Genomic DNA, 26,456 nt, shown 5'->3' on the forward strand with positions numbered 1-26,456 from the left:
TGCTTCGGTTCCTTGTTGTACTTGTCGCTCACAAGCAGCCCTCTCTATTGGAACAGTGCTCTGAACATACATGTGCGGATAATGCTAGTTCACAGGTGCATTGTTGCAGTTTTATGACAGCTGTTATGAAGCTGTCATGAAACCGCAGCTACAGCTGATTTTAACGGTGTATCTCACTGGGTGTGTAACAGCCATCGAGTGCAATGTTAGAAAAGAAACCAGGGCTGCGCAGAACGCACAGCACAGTCGCCGCAAAATCTGGGAGAGCGGCCGGCCTTTCAGGGCCTTTTGCAGCGAAAGCTGTTAAGAGGTCAGAACAACGGTGTGTGTGCCATAATTGTCTGATGCTGCCATTGTCCGTAATCACTATCACACTATCGCTTGGAACTTCCTTGCAAACTGACCCTAGGCAGGCTTCATGTCAGGAAAGGAATCGCATTAATGTCTGTAAAAAAAGTGCTTCAGCACAGCAGAGGAACAGCCATGCCTCACACAATGCGAATTGCGTAAGGAGTGAGTCGTCGAATGGTACAACCCCATTATAATAGTGGTTTCATCATCGTTCATTCATCATCGTCATACAACACATAAAAAAATTGCACAAAAGTTGCTGGCAAGCATGTAGCAGTTGCCACGCTTCTCCGAAGAATCACGAAAGGTAGCGTAGTAATTTTAAAAGAGCGAAAGAACAACCAGTTTTTGCATAATGGGAATAGCGTAGAGAGTGGGTCGTCCAATGAACTTACCCATTACAAAAGCTTGTTCTTGTTCCCCTATTAACTGTGGCACATACCCACTCCAGGCATAATTCCTCGTGGTCAGCCACTGCTTGCGTTTAGTGGATACCGGCCTACTACCAAAAAATTTTTATTATTAATGCCGTAGTGGGTATCAAGCAAGTTTGCTTGCAGCAGTTACCCAATGAGTGTTTAAAAGAGGCTCTGAAAGGCCGCTCTTTTAGCTTTCGCTGCGACTGTGCTGCGCCTTCCGCGCAAGCCTAGCATTTTTTTTGTCCACTCTTTGGGTAACTGCTACAAACACACATTTAGGATACCCACTATGCCACTAATCATGATTTCTGTGAAGTGGGGATGCGTTCACTATGCCATCCTTCGTCATTCTTCAGAGATGCGTGGTACCTGCTACAAACTTGCAAGTAATATTTTGCAGTTTTTTATGCTGTGGTTGATGACAAAGAATTATGCCTGAATCTTTTGTAGTGGGGTTGGAGAATTCGATGACCCACTCGTTATGAAATTTGCATTGTGCGACCCCTGGTTGTTTTTTAGCTGTTTTAAAATGTCTTAATTTATTTTGTTATTCGTGTCGCTCGAGCCTCCTCTCTTTTAGCTCAAGCTCGCACCCACTCGTCTGTTTCAAGCTTTGTTGATGCCGCCCAGTATGGTGTTCCGCTCACTTTGCAGTAGTATCCATGATACTAAGGGTCAGATTTTATCCTCAGTGTCGGTTCCAACTACTACTTCTTACGAAGCAGACAGATGGCCATTGCACTAGCTCTCCTTGATCCACCAAGGACTGATATTTATACGGACTCTAAATCCACTGCTAGGGCCTTCGCTTCTGGTTCCGTGTGCAAGGAAGTTTTTAGAACTCTCGCTCACAAGGAACTCGCCCACCACACTATTATTTGGTTCCCTGCTCACCTTAGCTTGAAGGTCGGGGGCTTTCCCAGTGTCAACGAGCTAGCCCACTCCAAGGTGTGAGGCTTCACTTGCCGCGCCGGGACTTGTGCTTCTCAGACAGAGGAATCAGCCCCAACCTTCACTTTAGGGACGTTTTGACTACGTTCAACGAGATCACGAAGCACTATCAATTAGGCCGTAGGTTCTCTCCATTGCCACACGAAAAGTTGTCTAGGCCACAGGCAATCTCTCTTCGCATGCTTCAGACGGGAACATACCCTAGCCTCGTAACCTATAGCCATTACTCCGATATTTCAGAACTTGTCCGCACTGACACAATCGCAGTGATTTTAACCACATGCTCTGGAGGTGCCCCTCTTTACAAAGAAAAAATAAAGAATTTTCCGAAACCTCCTTTCATTTAATGCTCACGACTCTGGTTCTCATACAACAACTCAAGACTGTCCAGAAGGCCCACGATGCGGTCGTGAGGCTGGGCCACCCCATCCCTACGTGGGGGGAGGGGGGGCCCGCGATCCAACCCCTATAAAACGGGAGTGGAATCCTTCAGGACCCCAATAAAAGTTTTTCATCCATACATTCATTTGTGAAATACTGACGCCTTCCACAGGCCATTACAGGGAGTGAGTCGAGAGGTACAACGGCAAAGTGCATTGTACAAGAAGTCAAGCTAGACATAAATAATAACCAAAGCAACAAGGTTTGGCAAGTCTAGTAATCATAAAGGTAATGGTTACTATGTACACTAAATCAAACTAGAAATTAATGACAATGAAAGCAACAAAATTCGTAAGCCTTGTAGTCAAGATAGCAAAAAATAAAGTTAAAAAAAAAACTATGTTATAGCATACGAAAATACTCCTTTACTCTGCGCACCAAACTTTCTCACTATCCATGGCAATAATATCTTGGGGCAACATGTTCCGTATTTCAATGGAAGCTGGAAAAAATGAAAATTTGAATGTGTAGCAGCGTGTGACGTATTGCCTGAAATGCTTCTCGGGAATGGCGATGCGGTGGTTTCAAGTGTTCGTGCTTGTCTATGTTTATGCGGTTATTACAAAGCAAGAAAATAAATTTCATCGCTGTCACCTGCTGCCGGCAAGCAAGCATAGGAATTCCTGCAGCATTTCAAAGAGCAATGATGCTACATTACGGTAATAGTATTTTGAAAAGATGAAACATAAGTGCTTTATTTTGGATTCTTTCTAGTCTATTTGCAAGGTACACCTAGTGGGGGTCCCAAACTATACGGCCATATTCAAGAATGGGGCGCACTAGAGTTTTGTAGACTGTTAACTTGACAGATGCATGAGCCACAGCTAACTTTCTGCGTAGAACCCCCCCCCCCCCCCCCGAGTGCTTTGAATGCTTTTGCGAATGCACTTTCAATATGAACGTTCCACTTTAAGTTGCTTGTGATGATTATACCTAAATATTTTATAGAGTCTGTTCCTGTGATATGGGAGCCGGTCACTTTATAAGTGAATATACTAGGTAAACTGCTATGGCTAATATTCATGTACTTTGTTTTGTTGACGTTTACTTCCATACCCCAGGTTAGACACCATTTAGTAATCTTACCTATAGATGGATTTAAAAGCATCTGATCGTCAACAACCACGCACACCGGTGTACATAACCAGGTCATCAGCAAATACACGTACCTTCACACCTTCTTCAACACAACTTACAATGTAATTAATATAAATCAACGAACAGCAGTGGACCTAGCACTGATCCTTTTGGTACCCCTGGATATACCTCAGGTAAATCAGAGTTGGTATTATTGTGACATACTGTGTACGACTGCACAGATAAGCAGTAATCCAGGTCATTAATCTTGGTTCAATACAAATAGACCTAAGCTTCTCAATTATCTTAAAATGTATTACACAGTCATGTGCTTTTGAGAAATCAATGAATTACTCATTGACGAGATTCCTTTCCCGACATGAAGCCTTCCCCAAGGTCAGTTTCGAGCTCAGTGGTAGAATACTTGGCTGGCACGAAGGGCAGACGGGTTCGAATCCCATTGTGTCCTTGGTGTCTTTAATTACTTACTTTTTTTTCTTATTTCGAGCGATAGTGGTTGCAGACACCGGCGACGGCGGACAACTACGGCGCCAAAAACAACACTTGTGATCTCATAGAAGCTTTCGCAGTAAAAAAAAAAAAAATGCTTCGAGCAGGATCAGAACTGGACTGCCACAGAGTGCCTTGGTTCGTTCAGAACAACATTTGAACTAAGGCACTGTGCGTGGTGGTCAAGTATTCTACCTCAGAGACACACCATGCAGTGTAGAATGGTAGGAATCTAACATAACAGCAGGGGTTGCACAATATGAATTGCAAACATGCACTGTTTATGCTTCGCACCCATTACAAAAGGCTTAGTTGTAATTCATTATCATCATCAGCCACAGCATGAACAATGTGCAAAATGCCTTAGGCGTGCAGAGGTTACCTCACTTCTCTGCAGTTTGATTAATAATGGTGCAGCAGGTACCTCAATACTAACAAAATTATAATTTATGGTGTAGTGGGTGCCTCAACTGTATTTGCCGTACACGCCCCCAAGAGAGTTTGCAATGAGCTCTAGCAAGGTCGCTTTCTCCAGGTTTTGTGGCGACTGTAGTGCATTTTCCGCGCAGGCCTAGCTCGTTTCTTTTTTACAGCAGAGTTAAAGCAACCTTGAATCACTCTTATCTGAGGAGGATATGTGCCACAAAGATAAGAAAAGTCCCATTGCTTTCATTCGGTCTCCGAATAACGAAGATGCTATCAATAACTAGCCCAGAGGGTAACTGCCAAGCAGCTCATAACATAGCCTTGTATAGTAAGTATAGCAAGGAGATGGGAGAGAGAAGTGGCGAGGAGGAGGGAAGTGCAGAACATAACTATGCGCAGTACAGTGTGGCAAGAGGTGAGAAAGGAAAGGAAGGAGTAGGGAAGGTACAGTGGAGTCGAGCGTGAAAAGAAAGACGAGCGGGCGGTAGGGCAAAATCGGGCATGTGAGAAGGCAATTAATGTGCAGCCCTACTGAGTGTGGGTAGTACAACGTCATCAGCCTTTACAACGTTAAGTCGGTCAGTCGGCAGATTCTTGTTCTCCCAAGCCGAGTGTCTCGCATCTATTCTGGAATATTTGGCAATGGCCAAGCTAAAATTGATGCCACCAGCCTAGCTGTTAAGTTGGCCTTCATGACGTCAGTCAAAGCCAAGCACAATTTCTACTGCTCGCTTTAAAGTTTATTAATAAATAATGTTTGTTTCCTCTTCCTTTTCCTAGTTTTTCTCTTGGTTCATCTAGTCAAGCAAGATGATCCGAGATATCAATCAAGAAATGTTCAAAGCTGAAGTTCACTTTGCTCGTGCTAATGTTTGTTCGAAAAGTATAGCGCAAGAACTTGCGAACCTCAGCCAGTACAAAACAAGCCCCAGCAATAATAGATATTTTCCAGAATTTTTTTTTGTGAATTCTGTAACATTGCTAGAATGTTGGAAATGCAGCTACAGTAAAGATACGCTGAATGGGATGCCACTCTGCACCCTTGAAAAGAGCTTTTGATGGAGTCTTGAAAACACTAAAATTATTCTGTGAAGCTTGTACAAACCTTGCATAGGAAGTCAATATGGCATGTGTATGTAGGCTCAGCAGTTGGAACGCCAAACACGTAGATACTGTTTTCCATCTTTGCATGCTATGAAAAAAAAAAGTTTGCGCAGACCTGCCGACGCGAGTTACACTGGCATCACACTAAAAATGTCACCGAGTCAATGCTCACGTCTTGCTTTACATTATGCGCTTTGCCAATTCTGTTCCCGGTAGCAAAACCAACAGCCAGCACACAGTACAATCAATTTCAGACTAATACAAAAGCCTGCTGTGCTTCAAGGGCTCAGAGTTTTCTGTTTATGTTCGATAAACTCTCTATCCAGAAAAGCACATTAACTGGAAGTATTACCTAGAACGTGCCTTCAAGTTCATGGATAAAGGAAAGTTAGATGTGCATATGCTGAAAACGCTAATTGTATATTTCCTTGGGATCATTTGCAACAGGATTTATGATGGCGGCTTAGGTGATGGTTTCAGGGTCAAATTGCTTTAATTGGGGGGAGTTAAAGTTGCTGTCAGTAATGTACACAAGTGGCTTAGCCAGAGAGGCGTTTAAGGGTCTTCGCTCCCTTTTTTTTCCGGACAATTGTAAATGTTCTGTGTGTATGAGGGGGGGGGGTTACTCCTCCAAAATAAGTTTTTGGTAACGCCACAGTGGTACACAGTAAAGGTGACACGATGACATTTACTGGTCTCGACTACATTCAGGAGACAAGAAAACGAGCATACACATGTTAAATGGAAAAGATACTTTTATTTTTCATTGTAACTACATTGTACTTTACAACAGCTTGTGTAATGCAAGAGTATTGATGCGTGGGGTCCGTACAGTTAACAATATGCAACAACTCTGCTCTCTCGTCGTTTTTTTTTTTTTTAAGTTTCGGCCTGTCAAAAATACCATTCAAAACCTTTTCCTTGATGGTGCGATATATGCGTCACATCATGTAGTCCATGCCATCTGTTAAGCTGCAGAAGTAAAATCACTCTGCTTAAAGCAAGGCAATAAGGTGTAAACAAAACAAAATGCAAAACCGTGGAGAGACCAAATGACTATATCAGGCAGGCTTAATCCATGGCTGTCAAGGAAACGAGAAGATGCGCAGACATCTCCTTGTAACTGTTGGCAATGACGGAAACAAAGAAAAGGAAAAACTGCCCGAGACACTCTACGTGTACGATGCGAGAAAGAAAAACGAAAAAAGTAAAGCCTACGTCAGCATGCTAAAACACGGAAAAAACTATCGGGAATACGCATGTGGATATTTATATGCATATCATCTCTGCTAGCCAACAAAAATGGCTCCTCGCTCTCACTAGACAAAAACTTTCGATGTACACTGCCGTATTTTTTTTCACGCGTTTTTCCTGAGAGGCGACACTCTACGAAAAGAGAAAAAGAAGTCGAGAAAGTCGCGCAGCCTAACTGACCAGCTACTACAATCTGCACATAAAAACATAACACGAGAACCAGATAAACAATCGAGCCCGAAATGTCAACAACAACCTGCCGCCACAACGAAGGATGGCAGCCAACAAACGCTCGTTCACTTCCAATGAATGGTGGGGGTGGGGCTCGTGGCGGTCCTAGAGAGAAAACAAAACAATGCAAAGGTGTGGCTATGTACACAACAGTCTATAAAACGCAAAATAACAGATGAGGAAAAAAAAAGTAAAGGTTTTGAGGTCAGGTTTTCTTCATAAAACACTCGCACCCCTGCCGAAGAACATTCCACACCCCGAATTGCAAGACGATATCGCCCAGCCTTTTCTGCAACACCTGGGCACAGCTTCTTTAGCGAAGCGGTACGGTAGCCGTGCAACCACAACGCGGCAGTTTCGACAGATGCTAACATCACTGCAAGCCCGGGACGAATAGCTCGAGAACTTTGCACGTGCCTGCACCGAGCCTTACAATCCCACATCGAGGTACAGTAGACTACTGATAAGTCAAGCCCTGCGCTGCACCAAGCGCTAGATTTGCACTGTAGTGGTTTAAGAAAACGTATGGATGCAAAACGGATGCACAAGCGTAACCACATTCTCTCTTCATTAGTTTGTTCTGCTAAAGCCGAGAAAGGTCTGTAGTGCGAGTGAAGTCAATTTCGCAGCGTAAACAACACGTCGATGTCACTATTTCACAAATACTGCACCAATTCCAACTCTGGAAAGAAAAAAATAAGTAACTGCCCTGTTTTCTGTTTCAAGCTATGTACTTTGAGAAAGCAAACAACTGCAAAGGATGCTTGCATTGCATGTCACAAATGGTCACCAAAAAAATAAATGCATCAAAAACTTTGAAGATTTTTCACAAGTATGAGCACATTGGTCACAGCGATGGCTACTGCGCCGAGGTGCGCCAGAATTTTAGAGCAGTATCCCAACATTCATAAGCAATAAAGCTTATCTTTCTTTTCCTTCTTCTAATCAGATACTCACAACATTTCCTGCAATAACAGCACGTACAACACAGCACTATCAACATGCTTTCTGGAATGTGCAAAAGGGTAATGTGCACACTTTACAGCAAGATTTTTCGAAGCACTTTTGTTCTTGACAAAGAACAATCAGCAGGCATGCTTTGGGGTCAAGACTGTACTCTGTCGCCTGGTGATCACAGTTAGTTGAGTTAACGGTAGTCTACTGTTGCGTCACAGGAGAAAAGTGGCGCGATCTTCTCTGCAGCGGCAACTGGTCCGCTCACGTGACCGTCGCAATGATGTGCTTCTATGTCCTCGTGGCTGACGCTTCCCATTGGCTGACAAAGATTACACGATCGGGTATGCAGCCAAAGTTGCTGGCACACGTGGTGTTAGTCACATGCGAAGTAACAGTGCTTGCCACCTACCACTGAAACGACCGAGGCAAGAACATGCAGCGCTGGCAGTGACGCAACCGAACAGCGATTCATCATCGGGCACGGGCTATATCCGCGCGAGTGTCGGTCACGTAGGTGCACCTGTTTCCGCTGCAAATGAAACGACCGTCCTGAGAAAAATAAGCACGCTGCCGCGGCGTGCAAGTCTTGGACGTTTTGTGTGCGCTGAATCTGCGCAAGACCAGGCACTTTGGTTGAGTGTGCTCAACAGACTGTGCAGTCCACACAAATTTGTTTTCTTCCCAAGATTTGCGAGTACCAATACATCATGCTTCAAAATATAGAACAATAATAATTGAAAAGAATGCGACTAGCAGCTGAGCATCAGGTCAGCTGTGACATGGCTACGGCGACTTCTACTATATAGTGAAATAACTTTTTTTTTTCTGTTTCTATACAGCATGCTTAAAAGCTAGGCCTGAGCAACACTAAATGTACGTCAGCAAGTGAAACCTTGATGGTACGGTTGCACACGCAGCTTTCGTCTGTACGAGACACGTCGCATGTACACGTGATTCTTCAAATTTCGACGATTGGACCTTCGGATGTATATATTTTTTGATGCGGCAGCGCTGCATCCTGCCACGCTCAGCTGCATCCCGCCATGGTGAAATGCATAGATTAAGATTAGAACAAGATTGTCTAAAATGCACAGCATCTTCAAAGTTTCAGGTTGTTGTCGATGAAGAAAGCACTCTGCTATCCAAGCCAACATGCAGAAATGGCCGTAGTACGAATACATTTTGCAGCATTGGCACCGCTCCAGTGCACGTTCTCGGTACTTCTTGAACAAGCAAGGAACAGCACGCTGCTGGAGCATTCTTTTATTTCAGCAACAGTCTTCAAGTCTGCGAGGAATCAGAATACTTAAACAATAAAAGAAATAGGGAGGCAAAAATGCTGTGCTATTGGCAGTGGGCGACGCAGGCACGTTGACTGCCAAAGATGATATGTGAGAGACATACATCATTGCAGTGCAAGTTACAGTATACCTGGCATAGCCAACATGCTTTTACAACACTGGCTACAGCTTACGTATCATTAAATTAAACAATCGTTTATAATGTTTTGAACTGTATCAAAATAGACTATGAAGAGATGTGCGAGTGGTTACCTTGACCTCTGAGCCCAGCTAAATTGCGCAAGAAGACTGGCTAATATTGATCATTAAATTAACTTTTTTTGAGTAAAAGATAAACAAGCTTCTTCATTGCCTTTACCTTTAGACATAAATATTGCAGCTATGTCGAGAGCTTCAAAACAAACACAATGCAAGAAGCAAACAATGCACTGTCCATGCCACTTGTGCTATCCTGCTACCTCTGCTGGCTAGACTACAACTACAGTTTAAAAATTATATGTCCTTAACTCAGAATTTGGATCATCTCACATTTCAGCATAAAAAGGTCCACAAGAGAACAGAACAATATCTTTTATTGGAGCCGTGTAGTTTACTCCCATTACATAATCACTGTGCTCGTGATGTCATTTGATACAGCGCGTCCATCGTACCACCACGGTTTCACACGATCAAAAGCAACACTAATACGAAGCATCCAACATCGTATTTTTCCTTGCACAATGCATGCAAGCTACTGTCATGGCCAGGCCAGCACTGAATGCAAAAGAAGCGAGGACACATTGTTGTAAGCAGCATTTCTCGGCATCTAACAACACTTTCACGACTGGAACTTGGAAAAGTCGGGAGCGTCAGTTTTTAAGCCTCCTAGCAAAGGTACCCGCGACAAACACTCGCAAGACGCTGCGAACACGAACTGCAGCTGTCGCACATTGGGACAGCGTGCTTTACATCAACAGCGTTGCTGCCGGGAGTCGTCGAACAGCTGATTATGAGAGCCACCTGACCACTCTTCTTTAAACGTGTGTGCCCACAGTGACCTCGTGAGATTTGTACTCTAGGATGAAGTGATACATGTGGCACAAAGAAAAAAAATTTATGAAAAGAAAAAAACTCGAGAAAAAAGGAAGGCGCGAAAAAAAAAACAAGCTATGTACAGGTGTTCGCTCGCGTAAGCCGATCGTACATGGCCTATATGAGGCCAGCAACTTCGCGCCGCGCAGCTGAAAAGAAAAAAGAGCTCAGCCCTAAATTTGAAGACGAGACCGTAAGTGAACGTAATCCAACATCGAAGAGAAAAAAAAAAGATTCAGTAAGCAAGATGAAAAGCAGCACCTTTTTTTTTTTTTACACCAAGCAGACACGGGCATCACGTGAGAGGTGAGGCTCGAATGAAGGTGAGAAGTGCAAGACGAAAAAGAAAAGCCGGAAAGCGAGATGTCCACATGCCAAAGCTCTCTTTGATCCTGTGTCTCGAGGCACGCAGCCTCCAAATGTTGAAAACTGCATCCGCGAATGAGGTGCATTTCTGTCAGACGCGCGGAGGCAATGGCAAAGAGTGTGTGGGTGGCAGTAGAATTATGTTGTCACTTTGCGAGACGGCCCGGTGGCCGCTGCAACGGTGGCAGCGAGAGAAAGGAGAAGACAGGATTCCTCCGAGTGCGATTGGATCGTGCGCATTCCGAGCCGCCGAAGGCTGAGCAGCGACCTGACCGAGCGCTCCGTTGACGGCTCGGCACATTACGCGAGGGGCTCGCGGAAACGCTCTTCGAGAACTCGGGAGAGGGTGGCTCACGCGCCCAGTCGAAGCATAAGATTTAGGAAAATGGAGGGCATGCAAGAGAGAGAGAGGGAATAACGAAGCAGGGCTGCCTGCCGGAAGACAGTGCACACGGATGACACACAACAAAGACGAGACAAAGCTGCGAAGGTGGCCAGCAAAACAGCAGCGCGACGTTTCTTGAAAGGATGGCGCCGAGCAGTTGTTTGGTTCGTCGTCGTGAAACTAAAGAAGCGCCTCGTTTTTTGTTTATTTTCGGAATGTGGGGGGCACTCTGTGACTCTCTCCGAATGCCGTTTTCCACGCGAGCAGCGTCTTCCCGATGACGGTGTTTTGTTGCCTCGGTTGGCGAGGGCACGATGCGAAGATGGATGCTCCTTCCCCCGACTTCTGGATGTCTTGAGACGACGACCGAGGATCGAGCGGGAAGGAAGGTGGACAGAGAGGGAAGAAGAGGGAGAGGGAGCTGGGATGTGCAGGCCGATTGCTCAGACAAGCGCAGGCACTGACTGGTCGAGGGCACTGAGCAAGTCCTCGCCAGTGAGCAGTTGCTGGATTGGCGCATTGACCTCGGCATCCAGCTGACTCAGGTCCTGCAATGTTGGAATAGGCTCGTCTAGCAGGAGAGGAGCGGGACGTGGAGACGACGGCGGGCACCTCTGCGCAAAGAAAAAAAAAAAAGAAAGAGGACGGCACAGTCAATTCATGTAAATTTTGTCACAAGATTGTCGATATGAAGTGAAGCACTGCAGAGCATAAAAGACTTTGTGACTTGCAGCTAGAGTACAGTCTCATTAAAGGGAACCCGAAGGGGCTGGTAAAATACAACCTGTTTAACCGAAGCTATGCTTTAACGGGATGTGCTGCGTTGCAGCGGCCAAATTCAAAAGCCAACAAATGTAAGGGCAGTTATGTTTAAGCAGCAGTTCGATCTAGTGGCATCTTCGACTGCTGGCACCGGTGGTGTAATCTGAGCCCTCGCATGGTGCCGTACATTTGTCTGGGCACCACGCGTGCGGTGCCGCCAGTTCGACTGGGCTGGCCACGACCCGAGTGCACGCCACCGCGGCACTTCAGAGGTCGGCGGTGGAGCGTGGTGCAATCCCATCAGCCCGCGTGTGCTGGCAGACGATGCGGTGACGTTCCATCAATTCAGGCGTAATTTACAGCTGGCGCTGCCGCAGAACACGGACGGACAGGACGGAAAAACGTACAAGAGCTTACATTCTCTGACCATACTCGCATAAGGCTACTTTGGTACCAGTATATTTCACTGGACACTGAAGGCGATGCGAAAATTACTGTAACCCTCGTAGAGTTGGTGCAGAACTTATGCCGCACAGCCGCCTGGAGAACAGACGCGCACCCTCTGAACAAGTACCGCCTCGCAAGTGTCTCGTATTGCATGGTTTTTGTCATTTTCTCTTTTATTTCCAGTACAAACTAGACGGTGAAAATTGTCGTCTGATAAATGGCGTCTATAGCAGACGACGCTGCTGTTGTGGACTAGAGTCGTGTGGTTCACACATTTGTCTGGCCCGTTGCAGGGTGTGAAATGCTGGTGGTGTTTGACGTAACTTCCCTTCCACCGTCCCGGTGCCAGTGCACCTCAGCCAAAGATGCCATAAACGAGTTCATTTGAACGACCTCCTACTGTAAAACCACCACATTCAAGGCGTCTTTAATCCACCACTCAACATGCAACTGCAAATGGATACGACTATGCCAACCATATCTGTGGTAGCCGAATAGGAAAGCGTAGTCACTTGTGGCACATGAAATGAGGGTTCATCATTCGAAATTGAATGCTCAAGAAAGCGAAATCTTAATTTTGGCTTCTTATGCAGCTATCGTTACAACCAGAGAGCACATTGCCATTTCTGACTAGGTTGTCAAGCTTGGCTACCTTCGAGGTGGGCGAAAGCGTGTAAAAACTCTTGCGACTGCACCCCTTTGGGTACATAAACTGAAGTCCCCATCAGTGCCGTAGTGAAGAGTGACGTTATGTTAGACTGCTACGAAACCCAAGTCTGGCCTTGTTTAGAGCGACCAGATGCAAACAGCGACGCTGTTTCACGCCAAAAGAACCGTTTCAATTTCTTTTTAGTCTACGAATGGGATAACAAAGTACCGGTTGTAACACAGTATGTGAACAATAACATTGTAGTATATATTAGGGTCAGTCATACAGCCTTGAAAAAGCTGCGAAATGAATCTCAAAACAGTAATCACACACCCACGACTCACCTTGTCATAGCGCAAGGTTTGGCACAGGTATCCATGGCAGGCGTCTTCTCCGTTCACCAGCAAGTTCAGCAGCACGCTGTCTTTGTTCTGGAGCTGCAAGCCTGAAACGAAGAAGAAAGATTATGAGACTAGGAGGAGAGCTGCTTCTGCTTTATTCAAAGACCAGTAATAAGAATTACCAGCCCTTTACAACTACTAAGTCTCTATCACATACTTGTTGTCCACAGCCAATGCAGCTCAAAATCACCTTTATTAAACCCTTTCATTACAATTATAAAATACGAAAAAAATGTGCCAGAACTACCACCAAATCACTTTTGCTCAATTTGTAGTTTTTTTTAATTTTCTCAATAAACTTGTACCATTCTTTCAACTCAATGGGGGCTCCTTTATTTTATAAAATCAGTACAAAACTCGAAAGTGGCCTCATCGCATGTGGCCATGCAATAGAAACTCGCACCAAAATGAAAGCTGAGGCACAGATGGCCCAACACAGACAAGTGTCGCCATTTCATTTTGTCGCCATCTAGCGTCAAGAAATGCCAGTATGTTGGGTGAAGTTTTCACTGTTCATGTGTGGGAACAATCTTCGTTGGTAATGAGTCTGGTCATCATAGGTCACTTTGTTACAAAAAGTTTGCTGCGCTTAACTATTTCTTAGTTATGGGCTCCCTGTTTCCCGAATCCTGGCAATGAAGTTGAGGTGTGCTTACCTCGCAGGTCTATCCGCATCCTCTTGGGGCTGGCCAGCTGCCCAGCCCCCAGGGCCCGTTCCGTGGAGCCACGCTTTGGCGGTGGGTCTGGGGGGGACGGCATCCCCATCTTCTGCTCCAGAGCCGTCGTCACGTACGCGTGCGGCCGACCGTCGCTCGCTGTCGACAGACCCCGTGTCAGGTGGCCTCTCGTCACTGACTGGTGCAGTTGCTGGTGCGGATGCGTCAACCGTGCTGACCTACGAATCGATGGCGACACAGATCTCATTCACTTATAGGCCTTTTTAGGTATGTTGAAGGCTTGAAAAGCGCTATAGTACTCGGTTTCTACCTAAAAAAAAAATTTAAGCTCTGCCCGCAGCTGTGACTGTCCCATTCAGAAAAAATATGCATGGATACCCTATCTAGTGGCAGTTTCTCACTTCTGTGATGTCTAAAACATGACATATTTCAAGTAGGGGGATCTTTTCACACAGACAGACACATGCCGACGTCACTGGTTTTCAGTCAAGAACTTGAACTTTCTACCCGATTTCGGTAAATACTTTGAGATCACAGCTCAGTCAGGTGTAACATTTTGCGTAGGCACGAAAAACGTTTAGTCCTTTGTATGTGTGATATTTACATTAGCAGCACAAAAGTACACTCAAACCTCAATATAACGAACCCAGATATAACAAAGTATCAGTGATAATGAAGTAAATGGAGAATAGTTTCGAAGTAGATGTAGTGTTAGGGATATACCTTTATAATGAATTATTGGATATAAGTAACTTATTTTTGCGTAGGATGCAACTTTTTTATAATGAGGTTTGAGTGAACTGGCAGTTAGAACAGAAACCATCTACCAGAAATCTCTTAAGCAGATCAGTGGCAAGCGTGCCACAATGCTTGGGATAGAGCTTGTATTTGCACTTAATAAACCGATAATGGATTAATTTCTCGCCAAATGTACGAGCTAAGCTCATCTTTATTTACCAGGTGCCTTATGAAGTTCTATTTGTGCATAACCACTCTTGCACATGGTTTCCTTGGTACGAAGTCTGATGCTTAGCCAGTCCTGCCTTCAACAGTGCTCATATAAAAACAGAACTAAAGTTGACAAGCTGTGCCAGTAGATAACGCTGAGTTAACTAAGCACATTACCACTACCCTTTACAATACTGGTAACTGACAAGCAGCACCATAACGCGGTGCTGTTGCGTTGTGCGTGTGGGACGTCGCACCCGAGGTCTGGAAGATGGGGACGTGGACAAAAAGACTGTTCGATTGGGGCTCCTGGAGGGCCAAGTCTCCTTTTGCTATCGAGGTCCCCATGGCCTCCTACCACACTGCTAGTCTCTGGCTATTGTCCGGCATCTACACTTGCGTCACTACCTGAATCGCCTCTATGAACAGAGAATTCCAGATCAGACTGAGGGTTCAAGGCACAGACATTCCTGAAAAAGAAGTATAGACTAAATCGGTGGTTCTCAGCCATGGATGTGTCGGGGACCCCTTGTGGACTGGTGGAAGCGATGGGGGACCATTTGCAGCGGAGGGGAGGAAAGGGAAATTAATTACCATAACTAAAGCGTCAGACAAGTTCCTTTTATTGCTACCAATAATATCAAACAAAGGAGCCACATCACTTCATTTCAGACAGTTCATCAATACGTGGCACAGTCACGATAAAAAAAAAATACGCGATCGTGGATCATAGAAAATAGGTTCGGGTCCGCGGACCCCCATTTGAGAACCACTAGACTAAATCATCAGTGTACTGTCCAGTGCGCAGTTCAAGGGTGGTTCATTTGCCACTTACAGTATGTTCTCAGCAAATACAAACCATTTAATTGGAAGAGCTGATGAAGTGAAACAACCGACTTTCATATGATGGCTTTCATACTCATATTTTGCACATCCCTCCCTTTCATCTCTTGGTAAACTAAACTTCTGTTATCTTCTTGGTCCCTTAATAAGAGTCTGCTGTATTACTGAGATATATGCAAGGATGCCAAGACAAGTTTATCATGTGTACCTCTATGCCTTGCCGATTACACCAGGGGATTTTTAGAGACAGGGGATATAAAAAAAATTTAGTAATGCTGTTTTCATCAACATCCGACTGTGCCTATCAACAGCTTACATGCCCGGTTGTTCCCATTACCTCGCCATGTCTTGCCGATGTGGCCCGGAGACTCCCGATGACCTGGGGTGATTCGTTCGTGCTCGGTGCTTGGTCCACTCTCGTGACCTTGAAGAAGGTGGTGGCAATTCAGCCACCAGGAGGGCAGCCAGACTGGATTTTGGGTTGGGACCCAGAGACCCCAACGTTGGCCTCGGAGGAGACGAAGAGGTGCCAAAAAATGTCGGGCTGTAAGTGGCATCCAGAGACTTAATTTATTAAAACGGGCACGGCATGTTCAAACAACACAAGCTGCAAAAGCGGAGCCCGAGGCCCTAACTACAGTAACATGTACAAAGTCCGACTGTAAAGCGATGAGGCTGCGTTTTGTGAAGAGAATTTAGAGATCTGTACGTATTAAAAGTCATAAGAAAAGTTTCCTTGGGCATCGGTAAATGTAAGCCTACAACGAAACTCGGACACCGATGCGATCAAGTGCGTCCAACTCAATTCCCACACGATACAGCCTCAATGCAAGCTCAGCAGACTGCTTTCCGTTTCCAAAGCTCCAGAGAAACCTGAAAGGCTGTTCTTATTACGATGTTCCCATCATCCAACGGGGTCGCAGTTTCTGGGAGAGGTCACGGCAGTCGAATTTCCGAGAGCCCTTGCAGCACGCGAATCCCATTGGAAGCAGCCACCCAATGAAACCTATTTATTTTATTTATTTTATTTTATTGATACTGTAAGCCTTAACAGGCTCATACAGGAGTGGGAAGAAATTATACAGATTGTCATCTTCACATTAGACCACAGAACAAAAAATAGTAAAAAAAAAAATGAACACGGGAAAAAATAAGAATGAACAGTACAGACTACTCTAAACAATTACAAATTACAACTGTACATCTAGTCGAAGAACCAAGAAATAAAACAGAATAAAAACACCACAGGCTAACAGGGAAGAGTGCATATTAGACACAGATCTGAGAATTTGAAACATCGAGTGGCATACAAATCAAAACGTACATGCAATGAAAAGTTGCGCCATTATTCTACAACGCTGCAACTTACTGATCCAAAAACTTTTTTCAAGATTGGTAGTGAATGATTCGAGAGATTCTGAGGACACTATATCACGTGGCAGGTTGTTCCATATTTCTATTACTGACGGAAAGTAGGAATACTTAAATGAATTGCAACGGGAGATGAAAGGCCTGATACTCTTGTCGTGGTTGAAAGATGTTGAAAGATTTAAATGATATTCTCTTTTATAAGACCCGCTTTTGTTAGGCACCTTATGGACAGGTCACGCAGACCACACAAGACACCTGGTACATCAGACACGTTAGTGCAGTGGTTCTCAAATGGGGACGAAGGACCCCGGGGGTCAGTGAGATTGTCACTGCTTGCGGACTATGGTTCTCAAATGAAGGTCCTCAGACCCAAGAGAATCTGCGAGGTTGCTGCTGCTTATGAAGTCCATGAGTAGCAACGTCCAAGCATTTTCTCTGCAAACCACTGCATTAGTGAAACCCGGCGAGGGGAGTTGGGGTGGTGGCCGTTGCGTACAAAGATCCGACCCTGGAGAGTTATCGACAGCGTGCACGCACCTGTTGCAGAGAGAGCTCCGACTGGACGAGCTTCCGGGAGAAGAGTCCTGGGGCCCCCACATGACCGAGTCGGGACTGAGCAGGGGGAAGTCATCTCCGTGCATGGAGATGTACGGTGCTCGCATGTCAAAGTCATCGTCCTGTCAAGGTGCGAGAAGGGGAGAAAGATGTAGCTATCGACACGTGCACAGCCGTAAAAGAGCTCTGAGCAATCAGTTATGAAGTACCGGAAACAATGTCATGCCACATACATGCCTCCACTTTTCACGTTAGGCAACGAGAGAAAGTTCGAGCTGCCCGACCGACGAAAGAGCACTGCTTCGGCCACATTTGACACCCAGAGCCATGCAACGCAATTCTCACGTTTCAGTCATCAGCCTCGCTTTTACTTCTATATGATCTAACAAGCATTGCAGTGCCTCCATTGTTGAAATCAGAGGGAAAAGGCAGGAAAGTGGTGGCACTGTGTGTGGAAAGTGGCTGCATGTTGCTCTTCTGCGATTTCCAGCGATTTACAGAGTCTTAGATAGATAAACGTGAGATAACTGTACATAACAAACAACTGGGACCATCATTCGGTCCAACAGCCACCTTCACTCGCATTGTCATCCTCTGTTCAGCACTTGCTGTGCCAACACACATAGAAACTGTACTCTTACCATTCCCTAGCTGCCTTGTGCTGTATATTGCTACGTGTGTCATGTTACCTACGCTCCATGTTACCGTTCCTCTGCCCTCTTGAAACCTTTTTTTTGGCAGCTCAAGATATTATCAATCAATCAATCAATCAATCAATCAATCAATCAATCAATCAATCAAAGGTTTCACGATATAGATGCGCTCACTGACCAAGTAAAGGCGAACAAACACAGGTGTTTCGGGACCCATTCGGGTTCCTTGTTCACACAGAGAGCGAACAAGAAAGAGTTAGATCAAGGAACCCGCAAGGGTCCCGAAACGTCTCAGTGTTTTTTCACCTTGACTTGCTCAGTGACCGCGCATCTACATCCTCATCACGATAACTGACCAGACGAACTTTCGTCGCACCCTCGACTGCAATCAGAAGTTTACTTCACCAGAACATTCTGGATTGGTCTTCAGGACTAAAAGCTGCTCTAGACACCTTGACTAGGTCCATGAAGACCCTTAAACCGGCAGGATATGACGTTCACAGCATGAACACGCATCTAAGAATTGAATCGGAACATAAGTGAATAATACTGTAAGAGCTTCAATAGGCGCAATGAGCAGACAAATCCCGGACGCGACAGCTGCGTGGAGGCAGAAATGCTCAAGACCCGTGTACTTAGATTTAGGGGCACGTCAAAGAACCCCAGGTGGTCAAAATTTCTAAGCTCTCCACTACAGCGTCTCTCATCATCATCATATCATGGTTTTGGGACATTAAACCCCGACGGTTATTATTGCCACACGAAGAGCAGACAACAATGGATCTACAAACACACCTGGAGATCTGTGTGCCCTTCGGGCTTCAGCTCGAGGCCGGCAAACCTGTCCACGGGGCTCTCGATGCTGGGAACGTCTGAGCAACTACTGCAGCGCCCTTCTCCGTCTGAGGACGGCGGTGTGCCACACGATCCTGGCGACGACAGCGGGTCACTGTCGTCTCGGTAACTGAGGAAGGGGTCCTTCCGACCCAGCGGGCAGTCCTCCTCGGGAGGAAGCAGCGCGTAGTCTGGCAACAACTTGTTCTCGTCGCCATAGATGTCCGACAGCGAGAATGCATCACCAAGCACATCTGCGTGTGAGGGGGGGGGGGGGGGGGGGGGCGAAAATGCGATTGCCAATAAGTCAGGCTGGTGGGCATACTGCTGAGGATGACATAACTCGCATTTATAATGATGCGCTTCGAAAAATGACAGAGGCATTTGCATCAGTCTCATTGCTATATCATCTCTCCCACAGACAAAACGTATTAAAGAACTGATGATTCAGTCAGTCAGTCAGACGAACTTTATTAAGAGTTCAGGAAAAGAGGTGTAAGCCGATGTTTTTAGTAAGCTTCACGGGGACACTACAGAAAGAAAAAAAATGATTCATTTCATTTTAGTAGGGTACTCTTTCACAGTTACAGCATCACAACACTTGCTGCGAAAAGAGGCTTGGCAAGCGAGAAAATGCACAAAAAGAAAATGCACGCGGTGGAAACACCTAGAAACTCCCACACCAAACGTTGCAACGTGGCAGATTTTGAGATCTACCAGGCTCTATGTAGTTCATAATCAGTAGAAGTGAAGTGCATTGTCCTCTACTAAATGCATTCTTTTTGAACATCGACACTACCTATTCAATGATTTTTTGCTGCTGTTTTTGAGCAGCGTAGCCAGCATTCCCTAAAACTACTTTACTTGCAACTTCGAAAGCATAACTGCCCATTCATGCACTACTCAAACACTCAAACCTCGATATAACGAATATGAATATAGCGAAATATCGGTTCTAACAAAGCATATGAACAATAGCCTTGCAATAGAGTTTTCGAATATAATGAACTTATTTTCATGTAAATGCAATTTTGTTATAATGACGTTCGGGTGTAATTTGTTATGAGTGTCGATACTATAACTTGGAGCATGTACAGTTGCAGCGATTGCAATATGCATAATCTGCACCAAGTAGTTTTGGAACAGCTTTGGAACAAATCATATGCCCGTTTCCTGAATTTGTGTTTGGCTTCACAAGTGCGGCAAGTAACAGATCTGCACGTAAGTGGTGTAATACAATAACATTTTTTGCTCCTAACGCCTTGTCAGCTCGCATGGTTCCATCATGCTCGTTCAACAACTTGGTCAATTATTGATATACCAAGTTTATTTGTAACTTTAATTTTACTTATTAGCATCGTTTTAGGTTTCCTTTACGTTGCAGTGCATACAAATCAAGTCACAAGTGCAGCCAATGCTAGAAGATATATGGGGACGATACTGCTGCAAGTTTTCGCATAGTATTAACAAGGTTGCATGCATACCAGAAGGCAGACCCTCCAATGGAATGGTGTCGTCGCCAGCCCGCGGTGCCAAGTGGGTCAAGTCCTCAGGTTCCGATTCCTCTCTCAGCACTGCAAACACAGGAGGAAAAAAAAGGGGGAAAGAAAAGCAAGGTTAACCACAGAAGCCAGGCACTGCACTTACAGAATCATTTTTAGGGGCGAAGCTCCTTAGGGCGTGGGCTGTGCGTCCCCTGTAGCCTGTATGTAGCCACCTCTAGTTTAGTTCTTGCAGTGTTCACTAGATGGCGGTACCGTCCCCTGTATGTAGCCACCTCTAGTTTAGTTCTTGCAGTGTTCACTAGATGGCGGTACCGTCTCCTGTATGTAGCCACCTCTCGTTTAGTTCTTGTAGTGTTTACTAGATGGTGGTACTTGTAGCTGATGATGAAAAGATGCAAGATGTTATAAACTAGAAAGCGGTACTTGTAGTTGATAAAAGACGCGAGATCTTATAAAATAGGAATGATGTCACATATGGCGCGTGTCATTGGTTGAAGGCAATCGTTCGATTTAGTGCGGCGACGTATGCTAGGGGAAGCGATGTAATAAAATCGAGTGGGCAAAATGTACAGAGGATTCATGGTTTACCAGGTTTACCTCCGTAGCTTCGCCCACTCATCATCATTCACTTCGTGGATATGGCGGAATTTTTTTCTTTGTGCCTCTATAACACAAGAGAAGTTATGCGACTGTGTCAGCCCCTCCCCCTCCGAGGAAAACAATTTCGTCACAGTGTCCAGAAATGCTTACACTTTTCTTTTCTTGCAATGCTGGCAGCAAAGATTGACTAACACTCAAGTTGTGGACCAATGGTGAACTGTTCTTGGGAAAAAGATAGAAAATTACTGTACAGCATAATAAAACTACATTTAATTACTCTGTTATTATAAAGACTCACTACTTACTAGGTGAATGAAGACTGCAATAGTTTGAAATTGATGCGAGACTGACTAACTTATCGACAGTCCTCCATAATCTGCCATTTGGAAGAGATGAGATCTTGCCGACAGTGTACAAACAGTACAGAAAAACAGAATGAAAAAAAAAAAATAAAAAGAGGAAGCAATACGTTAAGATGAGCCCTGCTTTTCTGTATGTTAGTGTGAAATCTGGAGGAGGTGCTGTTGAATACTTCTGCAGCCCAGTGTTCTCAACTTTGCCAGTGCCCCCCCCCCCCCCCCAAGAAAATGCTTATACCTTTACCAGTGATTTGACACTTGCTTGATTTTCAGTCGGCTCATAATTCATTTTATCAAATCATCAAAGCTCATCAATAGCGTTTTTGTTCCATTGTGTTTATTCAAGCGAAACAAAAGCAAACCACCCACGAGCAGACCAGCCGACTCACCTGTGAGGCCGCTGTCATCGTCAGCGAAGATGAGGAAGCCCTTGTTCATGTCCGCCGTGCGAGGAGCAAAGATTTTGCTCGTGCTACTGCAGAAGCACTGCTCCTCGTCGTCCTCGTCTTCGGAATCGGACTCGTCCTCCTCTGCTGCTGCTGCTGCCGCTGCTGCTTCAACCACAGGGGCAGCCGGCAGTGGCTGCAACTTCGGCTCTGGCTCCTTCGGCTTCCCTGCTGTTGAAGTCAGTTGCTGCTCCGCGAGCACTTCATGCTTCTCGCTGGCACCACTGCAAGCATGACAAAATAGAGTGATCAATGACAGAGGGGTCACGTTATGTATGGACTGAACCTGTTAAATGCATGCAACCCCTCAGTCGTGAGTGGAGGGAAACTAGATTAACGAGACCCTGAAGTGGTTTTCTTGACAACTAAGCACAAACCAAGCGAGTTTGCAGTATAGGTACTTTAGATTAACAAACCAAATAAAGTGCTCTGCATAAGTGCATAATTTAGCTTGACCTCAGTGAACTAACCTACATTGGTTTACAAGAGTGCACAAAATTTTATACTGTGATATAAAAAAGACTCTGACTGATTACAAAGCTGAGATCAAGGACATCAGATGGCATCAACTTCTTAGTCTTCAACTGCTACAACCTAGAACTGCACACAAACAGGCAATTGATCCTTTTTTTTTTTAGAACACTTTGCGCCGTTAATGATAAATTTTGCTCTCAAAGCAAATACAAGGGCGTACGTGCCACCTTAACCCAGCAACATCCTATCCTAGATGAATATCAGCTCAGATGCCTGTCTAACAGCAAATAAAAACTAAATTTATCACCGACCAACACCATAGTTACTTCTGCGGCTTCAACTGCAGCTTCAACAAACCACAGTGTCAAATTTAATAACGGCACACTAAAACAAAAAAGAAAGTATTTAGATGTCATCAATTCCAAAAAATAAACCACTCCCTTTGCATGCAGCCTGAGGCTAAGGAGCATAAATAAGCAAGTCCAAGACAAGAGGCTGGATACATTTTTCTCGCTGAAATTAGCTATGTCAATGCAAAAGAAATAAAAGTGCAAATAGAGAAACTATCTATGCAACATGTGAGGAAAAAATACCTTTCTTTTAAAAGTTACAGTTACAACACAACATACAAAACTCAAGCAAGGGGGGGCATATTTATAGTCGCGTCCTACACGTTGCAACATATTGTTTGTGCTCAAAGAGGCACAAACACTGAATAGCAGTGCCCACAAAAATATGGCGAAGTAGACACTGTTTCAGCTGCAGAGGTTTTTTAAACCAATTCAACGTCTGCCAGTGCCACCCTTCAGGCATGGGTACTCTTCAGTCACTGCTACAGTGCTGCAACTCGTATTGAGCGCGACCGTACATCTCAAGACATTAAGGTCACGCAGCAATCTGTTCTGCGTACAACGAGCGTGGGCAGGCAGAAACTACCACTACAAGCAGTGTAATGAAGACAACAGGACCTTCCCTGCCAGAGATGAGCATCGAGAAACAAAGGCCCGAGACGGGCATGCCTTGAGTGACATCACAATGCGCGTCAACTGCCAAGACGAAAGGACGGTTAGGAGCGTGTTGCTTGCCTCAGCACGTAATTGACGCAGACGACGCATTGTGGCTTGCTGCAGCTGCTGTTCTCGTAGATGAGGGTCGCCTGGGTCAGCACCCACACGCAGCCACCATGCTTGGCCAGGAAGCGGTACTGGCCGGTCTCGCACTGGCCCTTGGCGAACACTGCAAACACAGAAGGCACGCGCCCAATTAACAACAGCGGGACAGTCGGTCATGATCTGTCACTGCAGGTAGCGCGACACTTTACATAGAATGAATACAGGAGAGACTAACAGTGCGCTTGTGGTCTGTACAGTCTGTATACGTCCTTCCTAAAATGTTGCACTACCGGCAATGATGTAACCTATGCAGTCAAGTGGCTCACAAGGGCTTAATCGAGACACTGTGAAGCAGCTCGAAGGAATGTATAGTACGGCCCACTTTGTAAGAAGTTGATGCTTCAAAAGTTGAACTACTACTTGAGAAATTTAATCAACATCATCAGTCTGATTATGCCCACTGCAGGGCAGAGGCCTCTCCCACATGCCCATTTAACTTTCTGCGTTCTCCGTCACATGCTTGCCTTCTCTAGCAATTCATTCTGTTACTTTTAATGATAAGCAATCATCTTGCTTTCTCACTAAAGGCTGCATATGCAATTTATTCTCAATTTTGATTAGGATGACCTTAACGAACATCTGTTCCTTGACGAACCCTCCTTTCCGCTTGTTCCTTAAGGTTACACCAATCAGTTTTGTCCCAAATGACCCATTAGGGCAATTCAGTGTGGTTTACTGAACATGCTTTTTAAATGCCAGTTGACACAATTGAATAACTTAAGACACACACAGAGAGTGCTAGACACCCAGTCGTCTTTCTTTGTGTTCTTCCTTGCACCTACGTCAGATAGCAGACTAATACTATTGCTTGCAAAAAACACTTTCCTTAAAACTGCCACCTGCCACTAAGAAATGATGTGTGGTGTGACATGTCATAAGATGTCAGCATAATATCGCAAGGTAATATTGTCTTGTGGTTTAATGTAAACCTGCCTAATACTTTCACATAGGAACATACGGCGTTATAGCATGAAAGTCCTGAGGACAATAAGTGAACTGATATCATTGAAGAGCTGAGATAAGACTTCACTGATAACATTGTAAACATTAGCACTGTAGACGTAGTAAAGGCAGATTTCTACAGTCGAGGTCATGTTGCACGATACCTCTTCATACGATTGATTGATATATGGGGTTCAACGTCCCAAAACCGCCATATAATTATGAGAGACTCCATAGTGAAGGGCACCGAAAATTTGGACCACCTGGGGTTCTTTAACGAGCATACAAATATGAGCGCAAGAGCCTACAGCATTCATGCCTCCATCAAAAAGCAGCTGTCACATTCGAGATTCAATCACACGACCTGCGGTTCAGCAGCCGAGTAGCTTAGCCACTAGACCCCCTTCATACGAGACCGGAGTGTGCCATTAGTTATTTCTCTGGATCACATATTGTGCCAGCTTATCTAGCGTTTTCTCCTGCTCTGCATAACCCTTAGATAAGTGCACGGATATAACAAATATATCAGATGCAATAATTAAGCTCTAGTAAAACAAACACAAATGCAAGACAATACAGTAAACTTAGAATACCAACAACTAACTTAAATATAAAACACACTCAAGAGACTGATTAATTTCTTGCTTGATGGTACGATTGGTTGTTGAACTGAGCTTGCACAATTTGCATTATAGATTTCTGACATTCATGTACATTTCAGTCACGATAAGAAGCATAGGACTTCTCAGCAATTTATGCAAATGGTTCAACCAAAAGAGCGTCGTACACCGTGCTCTTCCTCGTCTTTATCGCCTTCGCTGACGCTTCATTTTGTGTCTGTGCAAGGCAAAGAAAACCTTAGCTAGCTACTTATCAGGTGGCATGTGATGACATTGTAATGAAAATATTACTATGCCAATGATAAGACTACTTCCCAAAGCATGACGACTGCTAGAATTGATTGAAACAATGCCTGTAATGACAGTTAAGAAATCCAGTCATTCCCAATCTTGCATTGCTTTACTTAATAAAAATTCAAGCCCTACCGTCTTGGATGTTCGGTGCATGCGGTAATAATTTGGCACAAAAAAAGTAACCAGATTGATGTTCTAAATTCAAGCTTTTCTTTTTTCTAAACACGACACTTTGCCAACCAAGGAGTCCATTGAAACAAAGGGATCCCCACGGTTTGTCTCCCTACGACAGAAGACTCACTTGCCAGAATCCTAATTTGCTGCAGCGCGAGTGTAGCAATTTGTAGCAACCGTTCTATCGCTGGCGCGTATCACGCCATAAATTTCCCCGTGAGGACCGAGAAAATCTGGAATGCCAGAAAGAGGTGCACCCAGTGTCCACAGGAGAAAAAAAGAGAAAAGGGAAGATGCCTCTGAACTTGCCGGACGGACAAGCAACTCCGTGAAAGCAGCCCTGAAATTCAAGGCGGAAAAAACAAGACAAGGGCTTGAGATGTAAGAAAAAAAAAAGTTGCCACGAATAAGACGAAGGAAAGCGCGTTGTCCTACAACGCGGAGAGAGAGAGAGAAAAAAAAAAAGACGATTCGCGCTAGACGGATGGTTGTGGAGGCAAAGTTTGGACTGCATCAGTGGCCAGGGAAGCCCAAAAATACACTCTGCCAAGAAAGAGCGAGAAGCCGCTGCACTGGATGCCAGAAGGGAGCGCTAGGGAGGAGACCATTAATAGGAGGAAGCAACGGAAGAAGAAGGCATTCCATACAGACTGGCACGCTTTCAAGGCTGGGGAGGGACGAAGCTCCAAACATAAACGCCCACAGCTCTTGAACTTCCCTCACGACCGTTATACCTGCCGACAAATGCCTCTGCGCCACAACCTTACCCTCTCTGGCGCACAGAAAATAGCTCGACTGATGGCCGCTGATGCTCGCCACCGACAATGCTCAAAACAAAGAGGCCTCCGCAAGTTCACGCCTGCACCTGTTCAGTGTGCGATTCATA

General features: G+C 45.0%; 1 protein-coding gene across 1 annotated transcript in view; it reads right to left on the reverse strand.

Moving 5' to 3' along the window:
- Positions 1–11,033: 11,033 nt before the first annotated feature.
- LOC119167077 (hypoxia-inducible factor 1-alpha) overlaps positions 11,034–26,456 on the reverse strand; it is a 284,063-nt gene continuing 268,640 nt past the window's right edge. The window contains exons 7-15 of the mRNA XM_037418495.2: positions 23,454–23,604; positions 21,838–22,118; positions 20,469–20,558; positions 18,946–19,238; positions 17,480–17,619; positions 15,909–16,115; positions 13,760–13,998; positions 13,047–13,147; positions 11,034–11,458 (exon numbers count right to left, since the gene is read on the reverse strand). Of these exons, the coding sequence (XP_037274392.2) occupies positions 11,288–11,458; positions 13,047–13,147; positions 13,760–13,998; positions 15,909–16,115; positions 17,480–17,619; positions 18,946–19,238; positions 20,469–20,558; positions 21,838–22,118; positions 23,454–23,604 (1,673 nt within the window). The 3' untranslated portion in view covers positions 11,034–11,287. The remainder of the gene's footprint in view (positions 11,459–13,046; positions 13,148–13,759; positions 13,999–15,908; positions 16,116–17,479; positions 17,620–18,945; positions 19,239–20,468; positions 20,559–21,837; positions 22,119–23,453; positions 23,605–26,456) is intronic.

The sequence above is a fragment of the Rhipicephalus microplus genome, chromosome 6 (assembly GCF_043290135.1).
Source record: "Rhipicephalus microplus isolate Deutch F79 chromosome 6, USDA_Rmic, whole genome shotgun sequence".
Classification (NCBI taxonomy): Eukaryota; Metazoa; Arthropoda; class Arachnida; order Ixodida; family Ixodidae; genus Rhipicephalus; species Rhipicephalus microplus.